Source organism: Megalobrama amblycephala, linkage group LG1 (genome assembly GCF_018812025.1).
Source record: "Megalobrama amblycephala isolate DHTTF-2021 linkage group LG1, ASM1881202v1, whole genome shotgun sequence".
Taxonomy (NCBI): domain Eukaryota; kingdom Metazoa; phylum Chordata; class Actinopteri; order Cypriniformes; family Xenocyprididae; genus Megalobrama; species Megalobrama amblycephala.
In genome coordinates, this window is record NC_063044.1 from 23,950,843 (window position 1) to 23,971,135 (window position 20,293).

General features: G+C 36.6%; 1 protein-coding gene and 1 pseudogene across 7 annotated transcripts in view; both read left to right on the forward strand.

The window, feature by feature from the left end:
- The window catches only part of LOC125265206 (protein NLRC5-like), a 29,103-nt gene extending 18,762 nt beyond the window's left edge, over positions 1-10,341 (forward strand). For 3 of the 7 annotated variants that reach the window (XM_048185310.1, XM_048185303.1, XM_048185319.1), the window contains 12 exons: positions 1,437-1,610; positions 2,397-2,567; positions 3,121-3,294; positions 3,389-3,559; positions 4,204-4,377; positions 4,544-4,708; positions 6,471-6,644; positions 6,719-6,892; positions 7,447-7,620; positions 7,788-7,961; positions 8,762-8,923; positions 9,356-10,340. In XM_048185310.1, coding sequence (XP_048041267.1) covers positions 1,437-1,610; positions 2,397-2,567; positions 3,121-3,294; positions 3,389-3,559; positions 4,204-4,377; positions 4,544-4,708; positions 6,471-6,644; positions 6,719-6,892; positions 7,447-7,620; positions 7,788-7,961; positions 8,762-8,923; positions 9,356-9,473 — 2,005 coding nt within the window. In that variant the 3' untranslated portion in view covers positions 9,474-10,340. Of the gene's footprint in view, positions 1-1,436; positions 1,611-2,396; positions 2,568-3,120; positions 3,295-3,388; positions 3,560-4,203; positions 4,378-4,543; positions 4,709-6,470; positions 6,645-6,718; positions 6,893-7,446; positions 7,621-7,787; positions 7,962-8,761; positions 8,924-9,355 lie in introns of all 7 variants that reach the window. The other 4 variants (XM_048185350.1, XM_048185341.1, XM_048185333.1 and 1 more) reach the window with 4 other exon arrangements.
- Positions 10,342-10,499: 158 nt separating this feature from the next.
- Positions 10,500-20,044, forward strand: LOC125265421 (annotated as a pseudogene).
- The last annotated feature ends 249 nt before the right edge of the window (positions 20,045-20,293 follow it).

Here is a 20,293-nt window from a genome sequence, read left to right on the forward strand (position 1 = left end):
GTAGCTGTGCTGGAGAGTAAGCTCATTCCACAGATGTGACTTTATACTTTATTTTCCCATCTCCTCCCTTCCAGAGTCCTTTAGTTGTATCTACAGCACACCTTCTCCATTTACATGTGGGTATTTCAGACTGGTGATGTGTGTAAACCTGTATTCACTGACCAAGTTCTTAAAGAGTGTACAACTATACTGTGGCCCATTGTCAGACATAGAATTCTCTGGGATTCTATGTTGGCTGAGTGCCTCATTCAGAGCCGCAATGACTGTGTTGCTGGAGGCAACAAGCTTCTTTAATGCAGTGTGAAAAACAATCCATGTCAAGGAGCTACTGTGTGTAGGAGAGAATAGATCTGGGCCTACCCATGGTCTCGCTGGTGCTGGACTGGGCAACAAGGGCTCTCTGTGTTCTGCCCTATACTGTGAGCTTGTGCTACATATTTCCACAAGCTTATGTATGTGCACAATCTTAGCCACCGAACAGACTGACACACTTAACAGAGCCCTGACAATGGACTTTTGTGTAAGCTTTGGAAAATTCCTATCTCATCCAATGGGGAATCATGATCTTTTGGCCCATTAGGAGCAGCTCTCCAACTATAGTAAGATTTTCTTTTTCAGGCCAGTCTGGCCCCAGCTCTGGTAGAAGAACATGTTTCTTAGGCCACTGAGTATTACTGTATTTTATGAGCTTAGCAAAGATGGGGTCAGCCTTCTGATTCTATTATCATATTCAACCTTGCTTGACAGATCCAGAGATAACACAATTGGTTTCCATATTCTGCCTCTGTTTTGACTCAGGATGCCCCACAGTTCAAAGGAAGTGGCATCAGCAGAAACATGTGCCTCTGTTGTAGGGGAGAATGATGCCAACACTTGCTTTGATCTAATTTTAATTTCTGAAAAGCCCTTTTGTGGTGTTCCCCAGCACCATTCATTTTTCTCTCTGAATAGATATTTGAGTGGATGGGTGTAGGATGCAAGGTTGGGAAAAAAAACTTGCTCAGATAATTGGCCATTCCATCACTCTTCACATTCCATCCACCCCGGTAGGTTTGGGCATCTCCAAGACTGCCCTGACTTTGTTTGGATATAGTGCAACACCATCTGCAATGATAAGTTGTCCCAGAAACCTAATACTCTCCATTGCAAACACACATTTCTCATTCAAAGTCAAGCCTGTATCTTTCAGAACCTGTTGCAGTCTCACATTATGATGCATGTCCTCACCATAAACTAATATGTCAGCACAACTCCTTTGCAGTCTTCCAGCATCTGCAACATGCAGTGCTGAAAATATTCTGTGAATGTTGTGAAAAGTGAGCTCCGAGAATGGATTTTTGCCAGAATAGAACTCTTGCCTTAATAGAACTCTTGAACTTATGTTAAGCTATTGTGCAGTTATTTATTCATTTCAATCCAATTTAAATTTTCTGTAGACTTTCCAACTGCAGTGTTACAGAAGAAGGTTATAAAGCTCTGGCTTCATCTCTGAGATCAAATCCTTCACACCTGATAGAGCTGGACCTAACAGGAAATGATCCAGGACAATCAGGAGTAAAGGAGCTCAGTGATTTACTACAGGATCCAAACTGTCAACTCAAGACACTGAGGTGAGTGTTCTCAAAATAATAAAGTGCAATAGATTTAAAACTTTAGCTGAATGTAGCAATGTCAGTTTTCAAGAATGTTAATAATTGTTTTTCATTCACTGTTTAATTGTTAACTTTAATAATGTTAAAAATAAATAAAAAATATTATGAGCAACATGGTGCCCTAGATCAGTGGTTCTCAAACCTGTCCTGGGGACCCCTTACCGCTGCACATTTTGTATGTCTCCCTCATCAGACACACCCAATTCAACTCTTGCAGTTTCTACTAATTAGTTGATGAGTTGAATCAGGTGTGTTAGATGAGGGAAACATGCAAAATGTGCAGTGGTGGGGGGTCCCCAGGACAGGTTTGAGAACCACTGCCCTAGATAACAGACAATAGAAGACAATCGAGGGTGTAAATACACAGAGCAATATAAGTAACAATAGAACAAGGAGAAGCATACACTAATGCTGCAAACTAGAGTCAAAATGAGGATGAAGGGAAGGGGCTCTGGAAGTGGAAGAGGAGCTAGCAGAGGCTTCCACAACTTTTTTCAACAATGATAATCATAACATGAAATGCTATCTGAGAACCAAATCAGCTTATTAGAATGATTTCTGAAGGATCATGTTACACTGAAGACTGGAGTAATGATGCTGAAAATTGAGCTTTGCCTTCACAGGAATAAATTACATGTTAAAACATATTAAAATAGAAAACTGTTCTTTTAATTTGTAATAATATTTCACAATATTACTTTTACTATATTTTTGATGGAATTAATCTGCTTCTCCTGTCTCCAGGTTTTTGGGTCCTGCTGCAGATGAAGCCTGTCAGTATGTGACTGGAATTGTGGGAAACAACCCGTTACTCCTGAGAGAGCTGAATCTGAGTGAACGTGAACTAGGAGACTCAAATGTGAAGAAGCTTGCTGCTCTACTGCAGGATAAACACTGTAAACTCAACACACTGATGTGAGTACTGTATTAATTTATTATTGCATGTTTAAAGTTTTAAAGAATCTAAACTATACAATGGGTAAACACAATAGCTATCAGTAATTACTTAATATTTGCATCAAGTATGTTATGCTGTAAATTTATATTTTTATCTATATTATTTATGATATAAAAATTTAAATATATAATATATTCTCTCATCATTTTAGATAGAAAGATTAAGGAATAAGTGATAACAGGCCCTTGAATTATTAGAAAATAATGGACACCTGAGGTACCTGTAGTAATACAGTCACAACGCAAAGCAAAGCTTTAAGTAACAGAGGCTTGAGCCATTACTATTAATTCATGTTCTCAGTTACACTTTAATTTACAGTGCTGTAGTTACATTGTAATTACTTAAGTACTGAGTAGTATTAATTAACTACATGTACTTACTATAGAGTTACAGTTAGGGTTAGGTTTTGGGTTAGTTACTTGAATTATGCATAATTTATTGTTATTAAATAAATTACTTCACTATTGTGCAGTCGTTTATTAATTTCAATCCAATTCAAATTTTCTGTAGACTTTCCAACTGCAGTGTTACAGAGGAAGGTTATAAAGCTCTGGCTTCATCTCTGAGATTAAATCCTTCACACCTGATAGAGCTGGATCTCACAGGAAATGATCCTGGACAATCAGGAGTGAAGGAGCTCAATGATTTACTACAGGATCCAAACAGTCAACTCAAGAAACTGAGGTGAGTGATTTCAATATAAGTTTTAAGCAATATTTTCTATATTTTAGTTTATTTGAAAGCTGAATTGATTCCTGCTTCAACTCCCCTTTTGCAGGTTTTTGTGCCCTGTTGCAGATGAAGCCTGTGAGTATGTGAGAGGAATTGTGGGTAAAGACCCGTTACTCCTGAGAGAGCTGAATCTGAGTGAACATGAACTAGGAGACACACGAGTGAATCAGATTGCTGCTCTACTGCAGGATAAACACTGTAAACTCAACACACTTATGTGAGTATTTGACATAGATTAAAATATTACTTTTAAAAGTAATGTTACTGTAGTGAGTAACACACGTGGAAAACACGCTGACGATGGAGCTCTAATCAAAAGGACTTTAATTAGCAAACGCAGGAGATCAACATACATGGCACAACATGGACGAGATACATTGACGACAACAGATAAAGTCTGAGGGAGAACACAGGGAATATATACATCTCAGACAAAGGGGCAAACAAGGCTAATTAACAAGGGACAGCTGGGACTAATAAACTCAAATCAGGGTAACCAAGGAAACAAACAAGTGGCGGGAAAACTGAACAAAAGAACATGTGACACAGGGAAACATACACAGAACACTGACAAGTAGTTAATAATACTATTTTCTCATTTGCTTGAATTAGAGCCACAAGAAAATTATGTAATACAATTAAACAGGTTTCTACCAAGAGCACTGTGGGAAGGAGTGACACCAAACCATTTAGCCAAACAAGACAATCTATATAATTTTACAAATATTTGGTACTATAGAGGGAGGAAACAGGTTGAGGAATTACAATAGAATATTCTGGCAAATACACTTCATGATGCTGAATTTAGGCTGAGTGTGATTCAGTGATCCGAGTCATTGTCCTTTCTTTTTCTGTCTTCAGTTTGTGTGGATGCAGTATTACAGAGAAACAGTGTCTCATCCTTACTTCAGCTCTGAAATCAAACCCATCACACCTGAGAGAGCTGGACCTCAGTGAGAATAAACTACAAAATAAAGGAGTGTATATTTTATGTGATTTACTGAAGGATTCACACTGTAAACTAGAGAGATTAAGGTGAGGAACTCACCTTCATGAGTTTATGTTAAATATCTTAAAACTTCTTCACATCATTTGTGCTTTATTATGATGTGGTGAAAAAAATTGTCTATTTTCCTTTCTCTCTTTTTTTTTTTTGTAATGAAGTCACCTATCTTATTTTCGACTCTCTTTGTCAATGTAGGTTGAGATACTGTGGCATGACATCTGAAGGTTGTTCTGCTGTGACTTCCGCTCTGAATTCAAACCCATCACACCTGAGAGAGATGAACCTGAGTGCAAATCAACTAGGATTTGAAAACCTTGGTGTTCTGCTGAGGAATCACAAATTCAAGCTGGAAATACTAGTGTTAGTAATATGTTCATTTTATGTTATGTTTATTTTTATTTTAAAACATGTTACATAATGTGTACCTGCTGTTCTGGAGAAATGATATGAGATTAATATCTGCTGCTGTAGTATAAAAGAGACATAAAATAGTAAAACAGAAAATGAAAGGGAAGACACGGTTGCCTCCAGAATACCAAACAACTCAGGTTACGGATGTTACTCCGTTTCATGAGAGAGGAATGAGATGCTGCATCTTGGTGTTGATGCTATGGGAACACTTCCGCATGAGCCAGTGTCTGAAGCACATGCCTAAATGAGCCAAACGAGTCTCTGATTGTCTGAATATATGGACATCATGATGTAGCATAGTGTCACAGAGTCCATAAATAGATGACAGAACTGTGAGTCGACTGATTCATTTTGTCTGAAGAAAATGCACAGGCATAGCCGGGGTGTAGCAATATGATGCAGCGTATCATTCCTCTCTCGAGAAACCAGATTACATACTTAACCTGAAAGTTTCTATTCAAGTGGAACTCAATGCTGCATCATTATGTTGGTGCTATATTCACCTCATTCTCTCTACACCGTTACAATCAGGCATTTCAGGTCACACAACCTCCTAGTAGAAGGAGCTCTAGCACTAAGGACTGTCTCTGTGACTCTGGCCAAAAGACCAGAATCTATGACCCCCCATGAGCCAAATCCAAGAGATTAAAAATATATCCCCCATAACTTCGTATACACGCTCACAGTCTTGCATAGACCATATAAAAAAAGAAACAAACATCCTTATACAAGCTCTTACAGCACCTAAAATACCATGCTCATACCTCGCTATGGCGCTTCAGGGTCACAACACCGGAAGGAGACGGAAAGGAATCAAACGTCAGGAAGTTACGCCACCTGCCGACATTTTCTCCATTTATAATGCAAAATAAACATATGCCCCATCCCGCACACCATCCTAATTATCCACTCGGTTACACATGCATCCAACCTCAGAATTGGATGCAGAAAGCATGTTTTCCTCGTTCTGGTCCAAATAATTTGCAGAGTGAGTTTCAGGATACAGAGAGAGGTCCTCTGAGTCAGCAGGGAGTGCTAGAGAGAGGGAATTATTCATCTCAAACCCCGCCTCCACTAACTCAACCAGCAAGCCCCATGACTGAAGTCACCATACTGCCTTGGCAGCAGTGGGACCCTAACCATAGGTGCAGGGGCTCGACCCTCATCCCTTGAGAAGATAATGCTGACAGTCAGCCCCCTTGAGGACTGACTAAAGTAAACCTGTCCCATTCGCATCACACACATCAGGTGAGAGTAATATAAATATATCTATGGTAACATATAGCAGGAACAAAGTGGCACACACAACCTAAATCTCAACCCTGACATGTTGACAGCTTAACTCCTGACTTGTTTCACAAACACACAGTGACAATGTGCTCAACAGTCACACGGCTTCTGAAAACAAATATACTGTCAATGCACATTTTTTCTATCTATTAATGGACTATTAATCTATTAATAGTGCATTTGCACTATTCAAAAAAAGTACAAAATTTTATCTTTTAAGGTGGCCATCAGTGGGGTGGTAGCCTTAAGGGTACATTTTTGTACCTCTAAGTAGTGGAAAACTAGTGTATAATTGTACACTAAGGACCAATAGTGCACCTTTAAGTTATATGTTTTGTTCCCCAAGGAGCAAAATTGTACCTCCACTGTACCTTTTTTCTGAGAGTGTAGATTTTAAGACTTTTTCTCTTTCTGTCTTCAGTCTGTGTGGATGCAGTATTACAGAGAAACAGTGTCTCATCCTGACTTCAGCTCTGAAATTAAACCCATCACACCTGAGAGAGCTGGACCTCAGTGAGAATGAACTAAAAAACACAGGAGTGAAGCACTTATGTGACACACTTTATGACTCACAATGTAAACTGGAGAGACTGAGGTGAGGAACAATCACAAACAAGAAACAGTGTGTTGGTATTTGAATGAATGATTTTTTTATTTCTCTCCATGTAGGTTCAGACACTGTGATATGACAGATGAAGGTTGTTCTGCAGTGACTTCAGCTCTGAAATCAAACCCATCACACCTGAGAGAACTGGACCTCAGTGAGAACCAACTAGGAGAATCTGGAGTGAAAAACCTCTGTGATTTACTGAGGAATAAACAATGCAAGCTGGAGAAACTAGAGTTAGTAACATTATACTGTAAAGCAGTTACAGTATGATTAATTTAATTATGCTATTAACTATTGGTGTGATGATTCAGTGGAATGAACATTAAACATTAATCATTTGAAACATTGTGACTATAAAAAAGCTTCATATTCTGCAATCAGATGACATCTTCTACTACTATGTAGTAGACTGTGATTCATGTACCAAATTATTTTTTACCTGCATGAATAATGTATTGTCCTTTGGATAGAGGATGGCTCTATCCAATCATCAAATCCTAGTTGGGGCCATCCTTCAAGCTCCTTGGGTCGCACTGGGACCCGCAATTGAGGGGGCCAATCCCGTACCTCACACTAGGTTCCGTCCCCACTTGGGACGGCCCTGATTGTAGTAATTCTGTATTGGATTATAATTATATAATTATGTTTCATTACATAATTACATAATTAAGTTTCCATATTTTTGCTGTTTTATTAGTTTACTTGATGGAATTTCTCATTATGCATTTAACATACACATGAACTTAACAAGGTTCTAGCCCATTGTCTTTTGTCTTTGTATCTTCAGTTTATGTAGATGCAGCATTACAGAGAAACAGTGTCTCATCCTGACTCTAGGACTGTGTTCAAACCTTTCACACCTGAGAGAGCTGAGCCTCAGTGGGAATGAACTAAAAAACACAGGAGTGAAGCACTTATCTGACGTACTGAAGGATTCACATTGTAAACTGGAGAGACTGAGGTGAAGAATGTTCACATAGAAGAAAACCTGACATTTTAAGATATACAGTAGGAGTGAAGAACAAATTTTATACTCAATATCTCAGGGCTTCATGAGCACACATTATATTTGTGGCTTTTTAACTGTATAGAATAAAAAGTTTGTTTTTTTCCTTTCTCCCAATGTAGGTTAAGATCCTGTGATATAACAGATGAAGGCTGTTCTGCTCTGACTTCAGCTTTGAAATCAAACCCATCACACCTGAGAGAGCTGGAACTGAGTGGGAATAAAATAAAACACAAAGGAGTGAAGCATTTATGTGACCTACTGAAGGATTCAGACTGTAATCTGGAGAGATTGAGGTGAGAAGCATTTGTCTACAACAGAGCAGAGTTTAGCTCTAACTTGTTCCAACACACCTGCCTTGATTAACTGCTTCAGGTGTTTAATTGGAGTTGAAGTTAAACTCTCCAACTAAGTGGCCATTCACACAACAAAATTTTATTTAATTTTAATTTCATTAACTAAGAACTTAAATCATTTGATGTGTTTTGCCTGTTGATATACACGACAGTGCACTTTGGGGGGTCTAAGAATGTTAACTTTTTAAAAACGATTCTGTTATCATCTCTGTGTAAAGTACAAAAACACAATTTATTAAAACACTGGCATCATGTGCATGCGTATTACGTGTTCAGGCTATAGGCGCATAGTGTTTCTTTACAAAGTGACATTGCTAAATACTTGCATGCATATCAGTGTTTTAGTCATTTTTGCAAATCCATGTAAACGGGTTGTCATCTGTACATGAAAAATGCAAAGGAAAAAAACAGTTTTAGCACATTGTTGTCATGTAAACGTACCCTAAATGACAGTGGACAAAATACCTAATGTCACTTGAAGAGTTCTCATTATATTTGAGGAACCTTAGGAGTGTTTTTTTTTTTTTTTTTTTTGGATGATAAAATGCTTTTGAGAAAACATTTGTATATGAAATGCATTTTGTTCAAATGAACAAAAAAACAGGGATAGCTTATTTTGAGCTTGTTTTTTTCAGACCAGATTCGTTTAATTTTTGCTTGACAAATGAAAATATGGTTGCAGCTTATAAAGTTAATGTCAATGGGTTAAAGTGAAAATCTCTTCCTCTGTCTCTTTCCAGCCTAAAAGATTGTGGCATTACAGATGTTGCTTGTTTGGCTCATGCTTTGACTAAGACAAAAGCATTTAATTTTTTAAAAGACCTTGATCTGAGTAAGAATAAAATAGGAAACTCAAAGAAGCAGCTCAGTAAAGTGCTCAAAGACTCAAACTGTAACCTGAGGTGAGTAAACATCTTTTTTGTCATGTCCCACATACATGATAAAGGAAATGTAATGCTGGAGTAATCTTTTATCAAAAAAAGTGGACCCACTTTATATTAAGTGGCCTTGACTACTATGTACTTACATTTAAATTAATCATTTGATACAATGCACTTATTGTGTACATACATGTTTTTACATTGTAGTTATCCTACCCTTAAACCTACCCATACCATCAAAGCTTTCCCTAACCTTAACTGTACCCCACCTCAATAGCTGCAAATGTGTTTTGCAATTCAATATGAACCCAATAAACACATTGTACTTATTTTTTGATGGAAGTACATAGTAGTTAAGGCCACTTAATATAAAGTGGGACCAAAAAAGTAATTGAAAATTAGTAACTAATATTCAACTTAGCCACCACTGATTATTTTCTCTTTTGATTACAGACTAGACAGCGAAGAGACTCTGTTTAGTGTCAATCTAAACAGCATTGTTGGATGGTTTTCATCCAGACCAGTACCCATCCAGATGATGGATCTTCACAAGAGCCTTACTATAATGTAATCAATGAAATCTGTTCTCAACTGACAATATTAGTCCAGAAAAATGAAAATCAGTGTTTGTATCCATTTAAATCTAGAAGAACAACACTCTGTCAGAATAGTTATTGTTGCATACAGGTAGAACAAATGAAATAATGCGCACATGAGTAATATTAAATGGTTACTGGGCAAAAGGGAGTTCACATTAACACAGAGAGATCAGAATCTGGAATGTTCCAAGACATAAAACGAAAAGTGCTAGAGCTTTTACAGTGAAGTCTCAATTTCTTTTGGAATCGTCTTCCAATTGATATTAGACTTTTTATTACTTGTGAAGTATTGTCAATATTTTTTGACAATATTTTTTTTTTTTTTTTGAGCGTGTATACAATCAATGCCTGATTGTATATTCTATAAAGCTCTTAATATCTGTTATATTATTGTATAATATAAAAGTGCTATAAAATATAACTTATTCTTGTTATCATTATTAACAGTAACAGCAATTGTCTGACAATTACATTTTTGCTTGCTTTGGTGAAGTTTTCTCAATTTTCTTCAAAAACAAAATGTTCATAGAGCATCATTGCAACCTCTAAATGTTCATTAAAGTTTCATGACGTTCATGAGGGAATATTCTCCTCAGATGTTCCTGCTCAGGACTGAGTATTTTTGATCAAACAGCTCCACAATCAAATTTAACATATTAAACTGTTGTGTCTAGATTTTTGTTATAATGTTATGCTCAAAAAATGACTGATATTCTGTTTGAGTATTTTTTTTCTATAAAAAGACTCCTTAGCTTACTGTGAAAAAAAGGAAGAATGCAAAGCCAATAAACTGTGATAATAAAACAATGTAAATAAAAAGAATTCTCCCAAGTCATTCTCATGCACTTTTACTTTTCTTGTGCAATTTATTAATATTAAATAATAAATATCAAGTATTGGACAAAATCAGTATAATTCCTGGCTTTAATAGTTAGATGCAGCCAGTAGGTGGCAGTAGAGCTTCAGATGTTGTTTATTATGTGTGTGTGTGTGTGTGTGTGTGTGTGTGGCATTTTACAGGTAGTTTAAGACTGGATTTAGATTTTCAAAAAGGTACTGTAAGGGAATAATTATGTTTTTAATGTTTTAAAAGCTATTACAATTATGAAAATTACATGTTTTTGGTGAATTTATAGTGTAACAAATTTCTCATAATGTAAAAATTCGTACATTATGAGCACAAGATTTTATTACCTTTTGAGAATATTATTACATTATGAACATTTTATTACAATAATAATGTAATACTTATTACATTATGTGCAGTTTTTACATTAGGCATTTCCTGTAACAATGTGTTTTATGCAAATATGTTGACATTATAAACCATGGCAAATGTATACTGTGATTGTTTTTAAATCGCATTTGATTTCTATAAAGCATTTTCATGTACTTGTCAGCATTCAGATACAGTGAAGATGGCGACAGGTCCTGAACCACCTTCTGGTAAGATTGTCTGTTTACAGAAGTGTTTTAGACACATATGATTGCATTTTATTATACAAGCTGAGTTCCGTTTAGGCTAATACAGACATTACAGAAAGTTACTTTGATGTCTTAAATACGGTGCGTTATGTGTTACGGAAAGGCTTCCAACTCAGTCAAAAATGGTTTCTTAATAGTGTAACGAATAGGCTATGTATGATTTAAAACCAAACATCTGTCTGTTGTTCGGCAGTTAATTCACGTGAGAACGTGAAACGTAAAACTGAATCGCAAACCATTTCAGACATTTTTGCAAAAACTCTGACTAACAGCGATTAATTTACGAATCTGGCGTTTAGTTTTGATTCTAGACACCAATAAAACACTCATGACATATTGCGTTATAGCTACATGGTGACACCAATACAATGTTGTAAAGGGTTGTTAATCCGAATTTTTCTCTCTAATCAAACTAAAAAATAATAATTGTCATGTGTAATAAAGTATTTGATTCTTATCAATTAAATGCAACCTTGATGAACAGAGGCATAGTTTAATTTCTTTGTGTTTTAGGACTTTTGAGAAGTAATTAACTGAGAGCACTGAAAATAATTTACAGTTTTTGTCTTCTGTGTTTGTAGCACATGAGTGTTTTTTTGTTTTTTTTCTCCTAAACTTGAGTAAAATACCTACACTTTACTCGACCTTATTTTCCATTTATACTCCATAATTTCTGTCTCTTTCAGAAATGGCAGAGATCAGATCCAGTTCAGATGATCCAGTGATCCGGATTGTTCTGATGGGCAGTGAGGGTTCTGGGAAAAGCTCATCGGGAAACACTATACTGGGAGAAAAGAGGTTTAAAGTCCACAAACACAAGAAGAAAAATGAAGCTGAAGTGTGTGAGGCTAAAACACAGATGGGAGAGAATCAGGTGCATGTGATTGATTGTCCAGATCTCCTGGATCCAGATCTGAATAAAGAGAAGCTGGAGATGATGAAAGAGCAGCTGGTCTCTCTATCTTCAGCAGGTCTCAGTGCGGTTCTGCTCACCGTTCCTCTAGAGGAACCTGTGCAAAATGAGGAAGAGATCCTGGATTTTATTAAGTGTTTATTTGGTCCAGAAGTTCAGAAGTACATCATGATTCTATTCACACATGAGGATGATCTGGAGGATCTGGATGAACCGCAGACTATTGATGAATATCTACAAAACCATGGGATCTCCAGCAGCTGGTGACTGAATGTGGAGGAAAGTTTCACTGTTTCAGTAACAGGAGTAAATCTGACCATCAGAAAGAAGAACTACTGCAGAAGATTGAAGGAATGATGATGAAGAACAGAGGGAAATTTACCTTGGAACAAATGAGAAGATCAAGCATGGATGATCCTGGTACAAAGTGTAAGTTTATTTTATATTTTTGTCATTATAAATTACTTCAACAATACATGATGTGTTAGGCTTATATGTTCATTAAATATAAAGCAGTGATATTTTTTTGGGTAGTGGTTTTCAAAGGCACAATTTGTAAGATTTTTAGATTAAAATATCCAAAAACCACTAGAAAAATGCTATGTTTTTTTGACTTGCCCCAAACATTTCCAACAATATTTACATCCAGAAAATTCAGCAATTTCAACCAGGACATTGCATCGCCTGTCAGTGACACCATATCCACACTACTGGAGCGAACACAGCTTTCAACGCATTCAAATGTATATAGTATGATTGTTTTAATCATGTAAAACAATGCTGCGATACCCCATATACACAACAAAAAGAGCACAAGCGGCCGACTGCAGCAAAAGCAAAATAAAAGCTCCGCTGAACTCGAGATTGGTGTGCATCGCTGGTGTCTATCATTAGCATTCGCTCCAGCTGCCTCATCCCGCTCCCACGGCTCTCGACCCGCCCTGCTTCATACCACAGTACCGCTAATAAATCTTTAAAATTAGCTCATCCATGAACATGATTTCTGCCCTTTCCACTGTAGCGATATACAGTTATTAATCAATTTATGGGTGAAATATGAATATCATAATTCAGAAAGCTTTATGACGTTCATATATCGACCCAACGGGGAATTAAACATATATGGTGAATTAACTACAACGAATTATAATCAGTCACATATATGATTAGTTCTGGTTTAATAATTATGTGGAAAACTATCAGTTCGTCCACCGAAACGGAAAATTATCCACAGATTATCACGACAGAAATGTTATTCTCGGGCCGGGAGACTAACTTTCTATCATAGCCTCCAAATATAGAGCAAGGATATTAGAATCAGAACGTTAAAGTGACTCGGTTGTTGCTAAAATGAGCAAGTGAACAAAAAAGCATGGATATAATGAGTTTAATATACGAAACGGGTAATACACAGGTTATACGGCTAAATGGACACAAGTAAATACAAATACATACAAAGTAGAAGGAAAGGCAGAAACGAAAGAGATGATCAAAGCAGGTCAAATTGCAACAGTTCACCTTTAAGAGCCAGCAAGGAAACTCAGTATTTAAAATCGTAAAAACGTTATACTTGCATAGGTTAGTCAGGGTGCTTGGAGTTTCGGAGCGCTCGGTTTGATAGTTGCTTCTTCTTCCGGAGGTTGTTTCGGCGAAGTTTCAAACGAAGGTTTAACTGTTGTAATATGACCGGAAAATAAAGAAGAGAGTCCGTCTTGACGGCAGGAACTCGTGCAGAAAACTTGTGCCACCAAAAGACGCGTGTCATGGTGTTTTAAAGACAACAGACCAGAACGCCTTCTTGATAACGTCCTCCAATGCTAGCGTTGCAATTTGGCGGGTTTCCACATTCCTTTGTCCTGTCTCCCGAATAAATTTATGGTATGTTGAATCAGTGCATTTTCTTCATAGTGTTATTAAACATTGAACGATGCATTTGACAGAAATGTAACGTACATCAGTGAATAGCTCGGATTCACAGCTTTACGGAGAAATCAAACTCGACAGGTGTCTCTCGTCATATAAAGAAGATACCCTTTGTAGAATTGACTGTAGTAGGTTAGTTTTCATGTGAAACTGTAGTAATAGAGTGTCTATTACTACAGTTTCACATGAAAACTAACCTACTACAGTCAATTCTACAATTCTACACTAGTAACACATACATGCAGCGAGCACTACAATGGCAGATACATTCATATTTGTAGGTATAATGTTTGTGCATACAGTCTCTATGTAGGGGAGCCGTGTGTGTGTGTGTGTCTGTGGGTGTGTGCGTGTATTTTCCTTTTATGACCGTTTGGAATTTGGACCTGGTCCCTAGAAACCCGATCCGTGGTGTTGCACCCCCTTTGAAGTCGCGAAGGAGAGGTTAGGGGACTTATCGAAACAGTCATAAAAAGAGTCTCGTGATCCATTAGTGTCTGCCGGGCCGGAATCGATGTAAGATTTACAAACCAAAGTTCCGTGAATTGAGGCTTAAACACAGTTTATGGTGGGACCTGCTCATCCTTGAGACTGTGCAGACCCTACACCACCGAGTGTGGAGCTGAAGACGACAACTCCCATGAAATCCACGCTCATTCACGGTGTCATCAAGCTACGCCTTTGTTTTGACTAAGAAACTTCTAATGGCGAAAATTACATATTGTGCCTTTAAACCTGGAAGACCCCCCGACATTTTGTATTTTGTCCCTTATCTGACACTCTCACTTCAGGCAAAGAATATACACAACATGCAATAAACAACAAACCACTTAGGTTTTTATGGTAACCTAGAGCTCCTGCTCTCAGACAAAGAATAAACACTAACAAGAAGCGACAGTCAATAGAACATTCCATTGAAACACTTTTTCCACTTTTTTCACAAAACCTTTGCTCTCTAGAAACCCAGTCAGTTTGGGTTAAAATTCTTTAAAAGGCTTATAAACACTGAATTATTACCAACATATGAAATTAAATTAAGGACATGCATCAGAAAAACTGGGAATGTTGGACAATAAATATATGAATATAACAGCTTGATATTGCAGTGTTGCAGTCTCTAGTGTCCATTAAACCAAAAAAGTCCAAAAAGCGTGAATTATGTGATAATGAACACAGCAATGCATCATGTATTATAAGATCATTATGTTTGTAGCGTGATGGGCGTCGGAACCATTGTATGTGGGTGGGACAAGACCCACCCACTTTTTAAGACCAATGATATTGGACCCACCCACTTTTACCGTCTCTAATTCAGCATTTGTCTAATCCCCCTCAGGTGATGCTAACTTTGTAAAGTCCGTCGGGATATCTTTATAAAAATCTATCTTTTTTCAGACAGTCACTTCTGATACCCCAAATGGATTCTCACTTTAAAGCAATAAACAGACTGAGACAGTACTATCAGAGTTTGAGGGCAGTCCTCATTCTCATTTTATTATTTCTTGCAAAGGCAAAAGCTAAATACACCACTTTATGCCAGCTAAGCTGGAAGATCCATGGGCCAGATAAATAATTACATTTGAAAGCTTACCCTCTTCTCTATTCAGTATATGTTCTTCTCTAAGAAAATCAGGTGTCTTCTTTGATCTTCTGAGGATTGTGGTCTGGAGTCGTATGCTCTTTTTTTCTTCAGCAAAACTACACAACATCTACTACTGGCTCCTGTATTTATATTCTCTTTTGACGCACTTTATCTCTTCATTTACACACATGTAGTTTCTTCTAGCGTTAATATATTACCTGCAGGTCAATTGCTGTGTTACTTTTCTATCACCTTTTTATTTATTTGCATCAATGGCTTAAGCAATACACACATTTTTATTATATTTTTTATCAGATTTCTACCTTGCTAAACATTTCCTAACTGTCTTCATTTTTATCAGTCACACACAACAATGCTTCTCTCCCCCAGAACCCATGTTCACCTGCACACATAATGCAACATTCGTCATCTCTACAGGATGTGGTATACACTCTCGAGCCACAGCATGTGTTTTTGTGTCACATTATGAAAACTTCGTAGACCCCAGAGATTCTCCATGTTCAGCAATTTTCTGGTTTTTATTATATCTTTTAAAATCTTTATCAAATTGTCTGGAAGAGAACACTCCATTTCTCTTGACAAAGAACAACACCTTCTGTTTTTTTATATATCCAAAGTATTCCCAGATGTCTGCCTTGCCCAACCAATCAGAATTTAGGAACAGATTTGATCTGTTTTTATGATTTGTGCTTTGATTAAAAGCAATCTGAGTTGTTTCTGTGTAAAAGGTGCCCAAGAATGCTTTTTCACAAGATGTAATATAAGTCTAAGGTGTCTCCTGAATGTGTCTGTGAAGTTTCAGCTCAAAATACCCCATAGTTTTTTTTAAATTAATTTTTTTAACTGCCTATTTTGGGGCATCGTTAACTATACACTTATTTTGGCAGCGCCGCCCCTTTAAATCGCGTGCTCCCTGCCACACGAGCTCTCGACTATATCACAGCTAATATAACCCTCAAATGGATCTTTACAAGATGTTCGTCATGCATGCTGTATGCATGCTTCGAATTATGTGAGTAAAGTATTTATTTAGATGGTTACGTTTGATTCTGTATGAGTCTGAGGCTGTGCTCTGTGGCTAACGGCTAATGCTACTCTGTTGGAGAGATTTGTAAAGAATTAAGTTGTGTTTATGAATTATACAGACTGCAAGTGTTTAAAAATGAAAATAGCGACGGCTCTCTTGTCTGAATACAGTAAGAAACGATGGTATCTTTAACCACATTTAACAGTACATTAGCAACATGCTAACGAAACATTTAGAAAGACAATTTACAAATATCACTAAAAAATATCATGCTATCATGAATCATGTCAGTTATTATTGCTCCATCTGCCATTTTTCACTGTTGTTCTTGCTGGCTTACCTTGTCTGTGCACAGATCCAGACGTTAATACTGCCTTTCCTTGTCTAATGCCTTGAACGGGCTGGCATATATGCAAATATTGGGGGCGTACATATTAATGATCCCGACTGTTACGTAACAGTCAGTGTTATGTTGAGATTCGCCTGTTCTTCGGAGGTCGTTTAAACAAATGAGATTTATATAAGAAGGAGGAAACAATGGAGTTTGAGACTCACTGTATGTCTTTTCCATGTACTGAACTCTTGTTATTTAATTATGCCAATATAAATTCAATTTTTGATTCTAGGGCACCTTTAAAGGTTTGATGAAGGGCTGCAGAATTATGATTGGTTCTTCATATGTCAAACCCTCATGTTACTGGGTGAAGATCTGCTCAAATCATGTTTATTAGTTTGTTGGTCACTCAATATCATGGGCTATTATATTTAGATGGTTGTCTATCCTAAGTGTCATTTCCACTTATTTTTGGACATGATTCAGACACACTCTGACTTCGGCTCAAGCAAGGTTTGAGGACATTTAGATTTCAAAAGCATATAAATGTTATTCCTGCAAATAAAAAGAAATATTAGTTATGATTAATTAAAAAATTCCATCACATCATCTAATAGTTTTTCTTTTGAATGGCTTGATAGTTTCTCTAGTATTTATTATATGGATAAAAGTGTCTGCTAAATGATTAAATGTAAGTAAATCCAGAAACATAACGAAGTGGTTTAATATGTTAAAAGCAGAGCATGTTATTGTCAGTGGGATATTGTGTATGGATCTGTTATTCTCAGAGGTTATAACAGTGTTGGTGCTCGTGTGAAGCTAAATCAAGACACCTGAAATAGTTTTTAACTGTGTTTACATGTATTTATTTTTCTAGACTAACAGAATAATTGTGTAAAATCAGATAAACAGTGAGTAGAACTGCATATGAAAAGGACAAGAAGGAGGCTGAAGAATTTAAACTTATATTAAAGCATATTTAAACATGCTTTGTTCACGCCATGTCATGATTACTGTTATTATGAGATGAGAAAACACAATCTGTCATCAGATTCAGAATTATGCACTTCTGTCACAACACTATTAATCACAAAATGAGTCTCCAGCAGTCAGTTAGAAGCTGGAGCTCTCAGAAAATTACAAATTATAATTTATGGTAATTACAGTAATTATGATGTATCATGAACGCAACAAACATAAAATAAAATGTGAAGAAAAAATAAAAAGTTCAGTATAAAATGAAAATTAGCCCAAGCTTTACTCACACTCAAGCTGTCCTAGGTGTATATGACTTTCTTCTTTCTGATGAACACAATCTGAGATATATTAATAAATATCCTGATGCATCCGAGCTTTATAATGGCAGTGAACAGGATCAATGAGGTCCACGTTCTACGCAACTTGAATAGGGAAGACGGTCTGGCGGAAGCTCGACATTTTAATTCATAACTTGTTTAAATATGGATTTTTTCTTACACAAACGCATCACTTCAATCATGACGTCTCTCTGTTTTTATAGCATCAAATAACTAACTAAAACCAAACTTATTTAAAGAACGAGCACTTGAACTGACACCAGCGTGATAAAAACTGCCTAATATGACAGAAATTGTCTTTGGAAAGAAATATTTGAAGTGTAACTGAATTAGTTTGTCTGGCGTCCCACTGAAACACATGGAGAGGGCGGGGTTTATGACCTATACTGCTTCCAGCCACCAGGGGGCGATCGAGACGCTTTGGCTTCACTTTTCAGGACTCGTGTGGCACGCTTGTGTACTCCACATTATCCTCCTCTGTAGCTCTCTGAAAGAAAACACAAAAGTTCATCAATGTATTCATCACATTACTGGCACATCTGTCCATCCTCTTTCCACAAGCACAGGAAATACAGCAGAAATACTTTTGACAGCAATTTCCTCACAATGGCTCCAAGAGTTTGGAGAATGCAGGATATTATGGAAGCCCGTTTCCGCCACTAAATAAAAAAATAAAAAGAGTAATTGCGACTTTTTATCTCAGAATTCTTTTTTTTTTTTACTCACAATTGAGTGATATAAAGTCAGAAATCTGAGATATAAACACACAATTAATCTTTTTATTTATTTTTTTATTTAATGGCAGAAACATTCTTCCATAGGATATCCTTATGAAAAATAAGTTTAATCAAGTGTGCTATTAGTTTACTTAATTTAAACTAAAAATAAGAGAGTATACTTTCAGTCTACTTTGTATATAAACTTAAAATCATATTAAAGTTTTCTTGACTTAAACTGACAGAAAAAGTATATTTAAAAATAAGATTAAAATCTAGAAAAAACTGTAAAAAAAAAAAAAGTCAATAAATTAGAACAAAATAAATGAATAAAAATGTTATTACATTAAAATTATTAGTTATTAGTCTATTAAATTAATGATTAATATAAATAACATTTATTTTTAAATAAATAGATAATACATTTATCAGTATTTCATTATAGTGCGTAGAAAATAATGTAACTTCAGAGATATTTTCAGATTTATAATATTACATTTTCGGTATATTAAATGGGCAGATGCATTTTAAATTTCAGGATGGTGGTCCTTATTTCCTCATATTTCAGGATCCACTTCTAAAAGTGTGGAAAGCCTGATTTAGAGGATTCACTGCTGTATTTTAAAGTTGTGTGTCAGCGGACTAATGTTTGTGTGTGTCTAAATGAAGGTCTACATTGTAAATCCACAAATACATCTACTGCTTTATAAATATATGTTGTGCTGCTGCTGTGTGTGTAAATCATTAAACACACACACACACACACACACTAAAATCAGACTGAAACAACACAGAAAACACACCATACACTGAAATCAAAGATCTTACCGATGTATTTCTGTTTCTTCTGTTGAATGTGGGATCAGTGATTTCTTCTGCTCGAGTCTCTGTTTCAACAATAATGACAGAAACAAACACTCAGTGAAATGATGTTTGAGAATTATATACATACAGGAAACACTTGCCTTCTCTGTGTGTGTTTGTGTGTTTCCTGCAGATCCAGAAGATCCCGACAGCAGCAACAATCAGCAGAGATCCAGCAGCAGCAGAGATCAGCACTGTCCGAGAGACTGAAAGAGACGGTCATTAGTCCAGATCAATGTGTGCAGAAACACCAGATATCATCAGTGAAGTACCTGCAGCACATGTGTGACAGAGCTGAGTGTTGTTGAGGTGTTGAGTCTGGTTTCTGATGGGATTGTTCAGCACACAGCTGTAGGAATCATCCACACACTCCAGATGGAGAAGAAGATCAGACCGGCTGCTGAGATCAGACACTCTGACGCTGGAGAATACACTGTTTCCTTTGAACCAGGAGAGAGTCACATGACTCACATTCACAGCTGAACACAGCAATGAACATGATGATGATGATGATGATGATGAAGAGTTACTGCTGATGACAGGAACAGGCAGACGAGCTGAAAACATGACAGAATGAATCAGATTCAGTAGAAATCACTGTGATCTTCTGG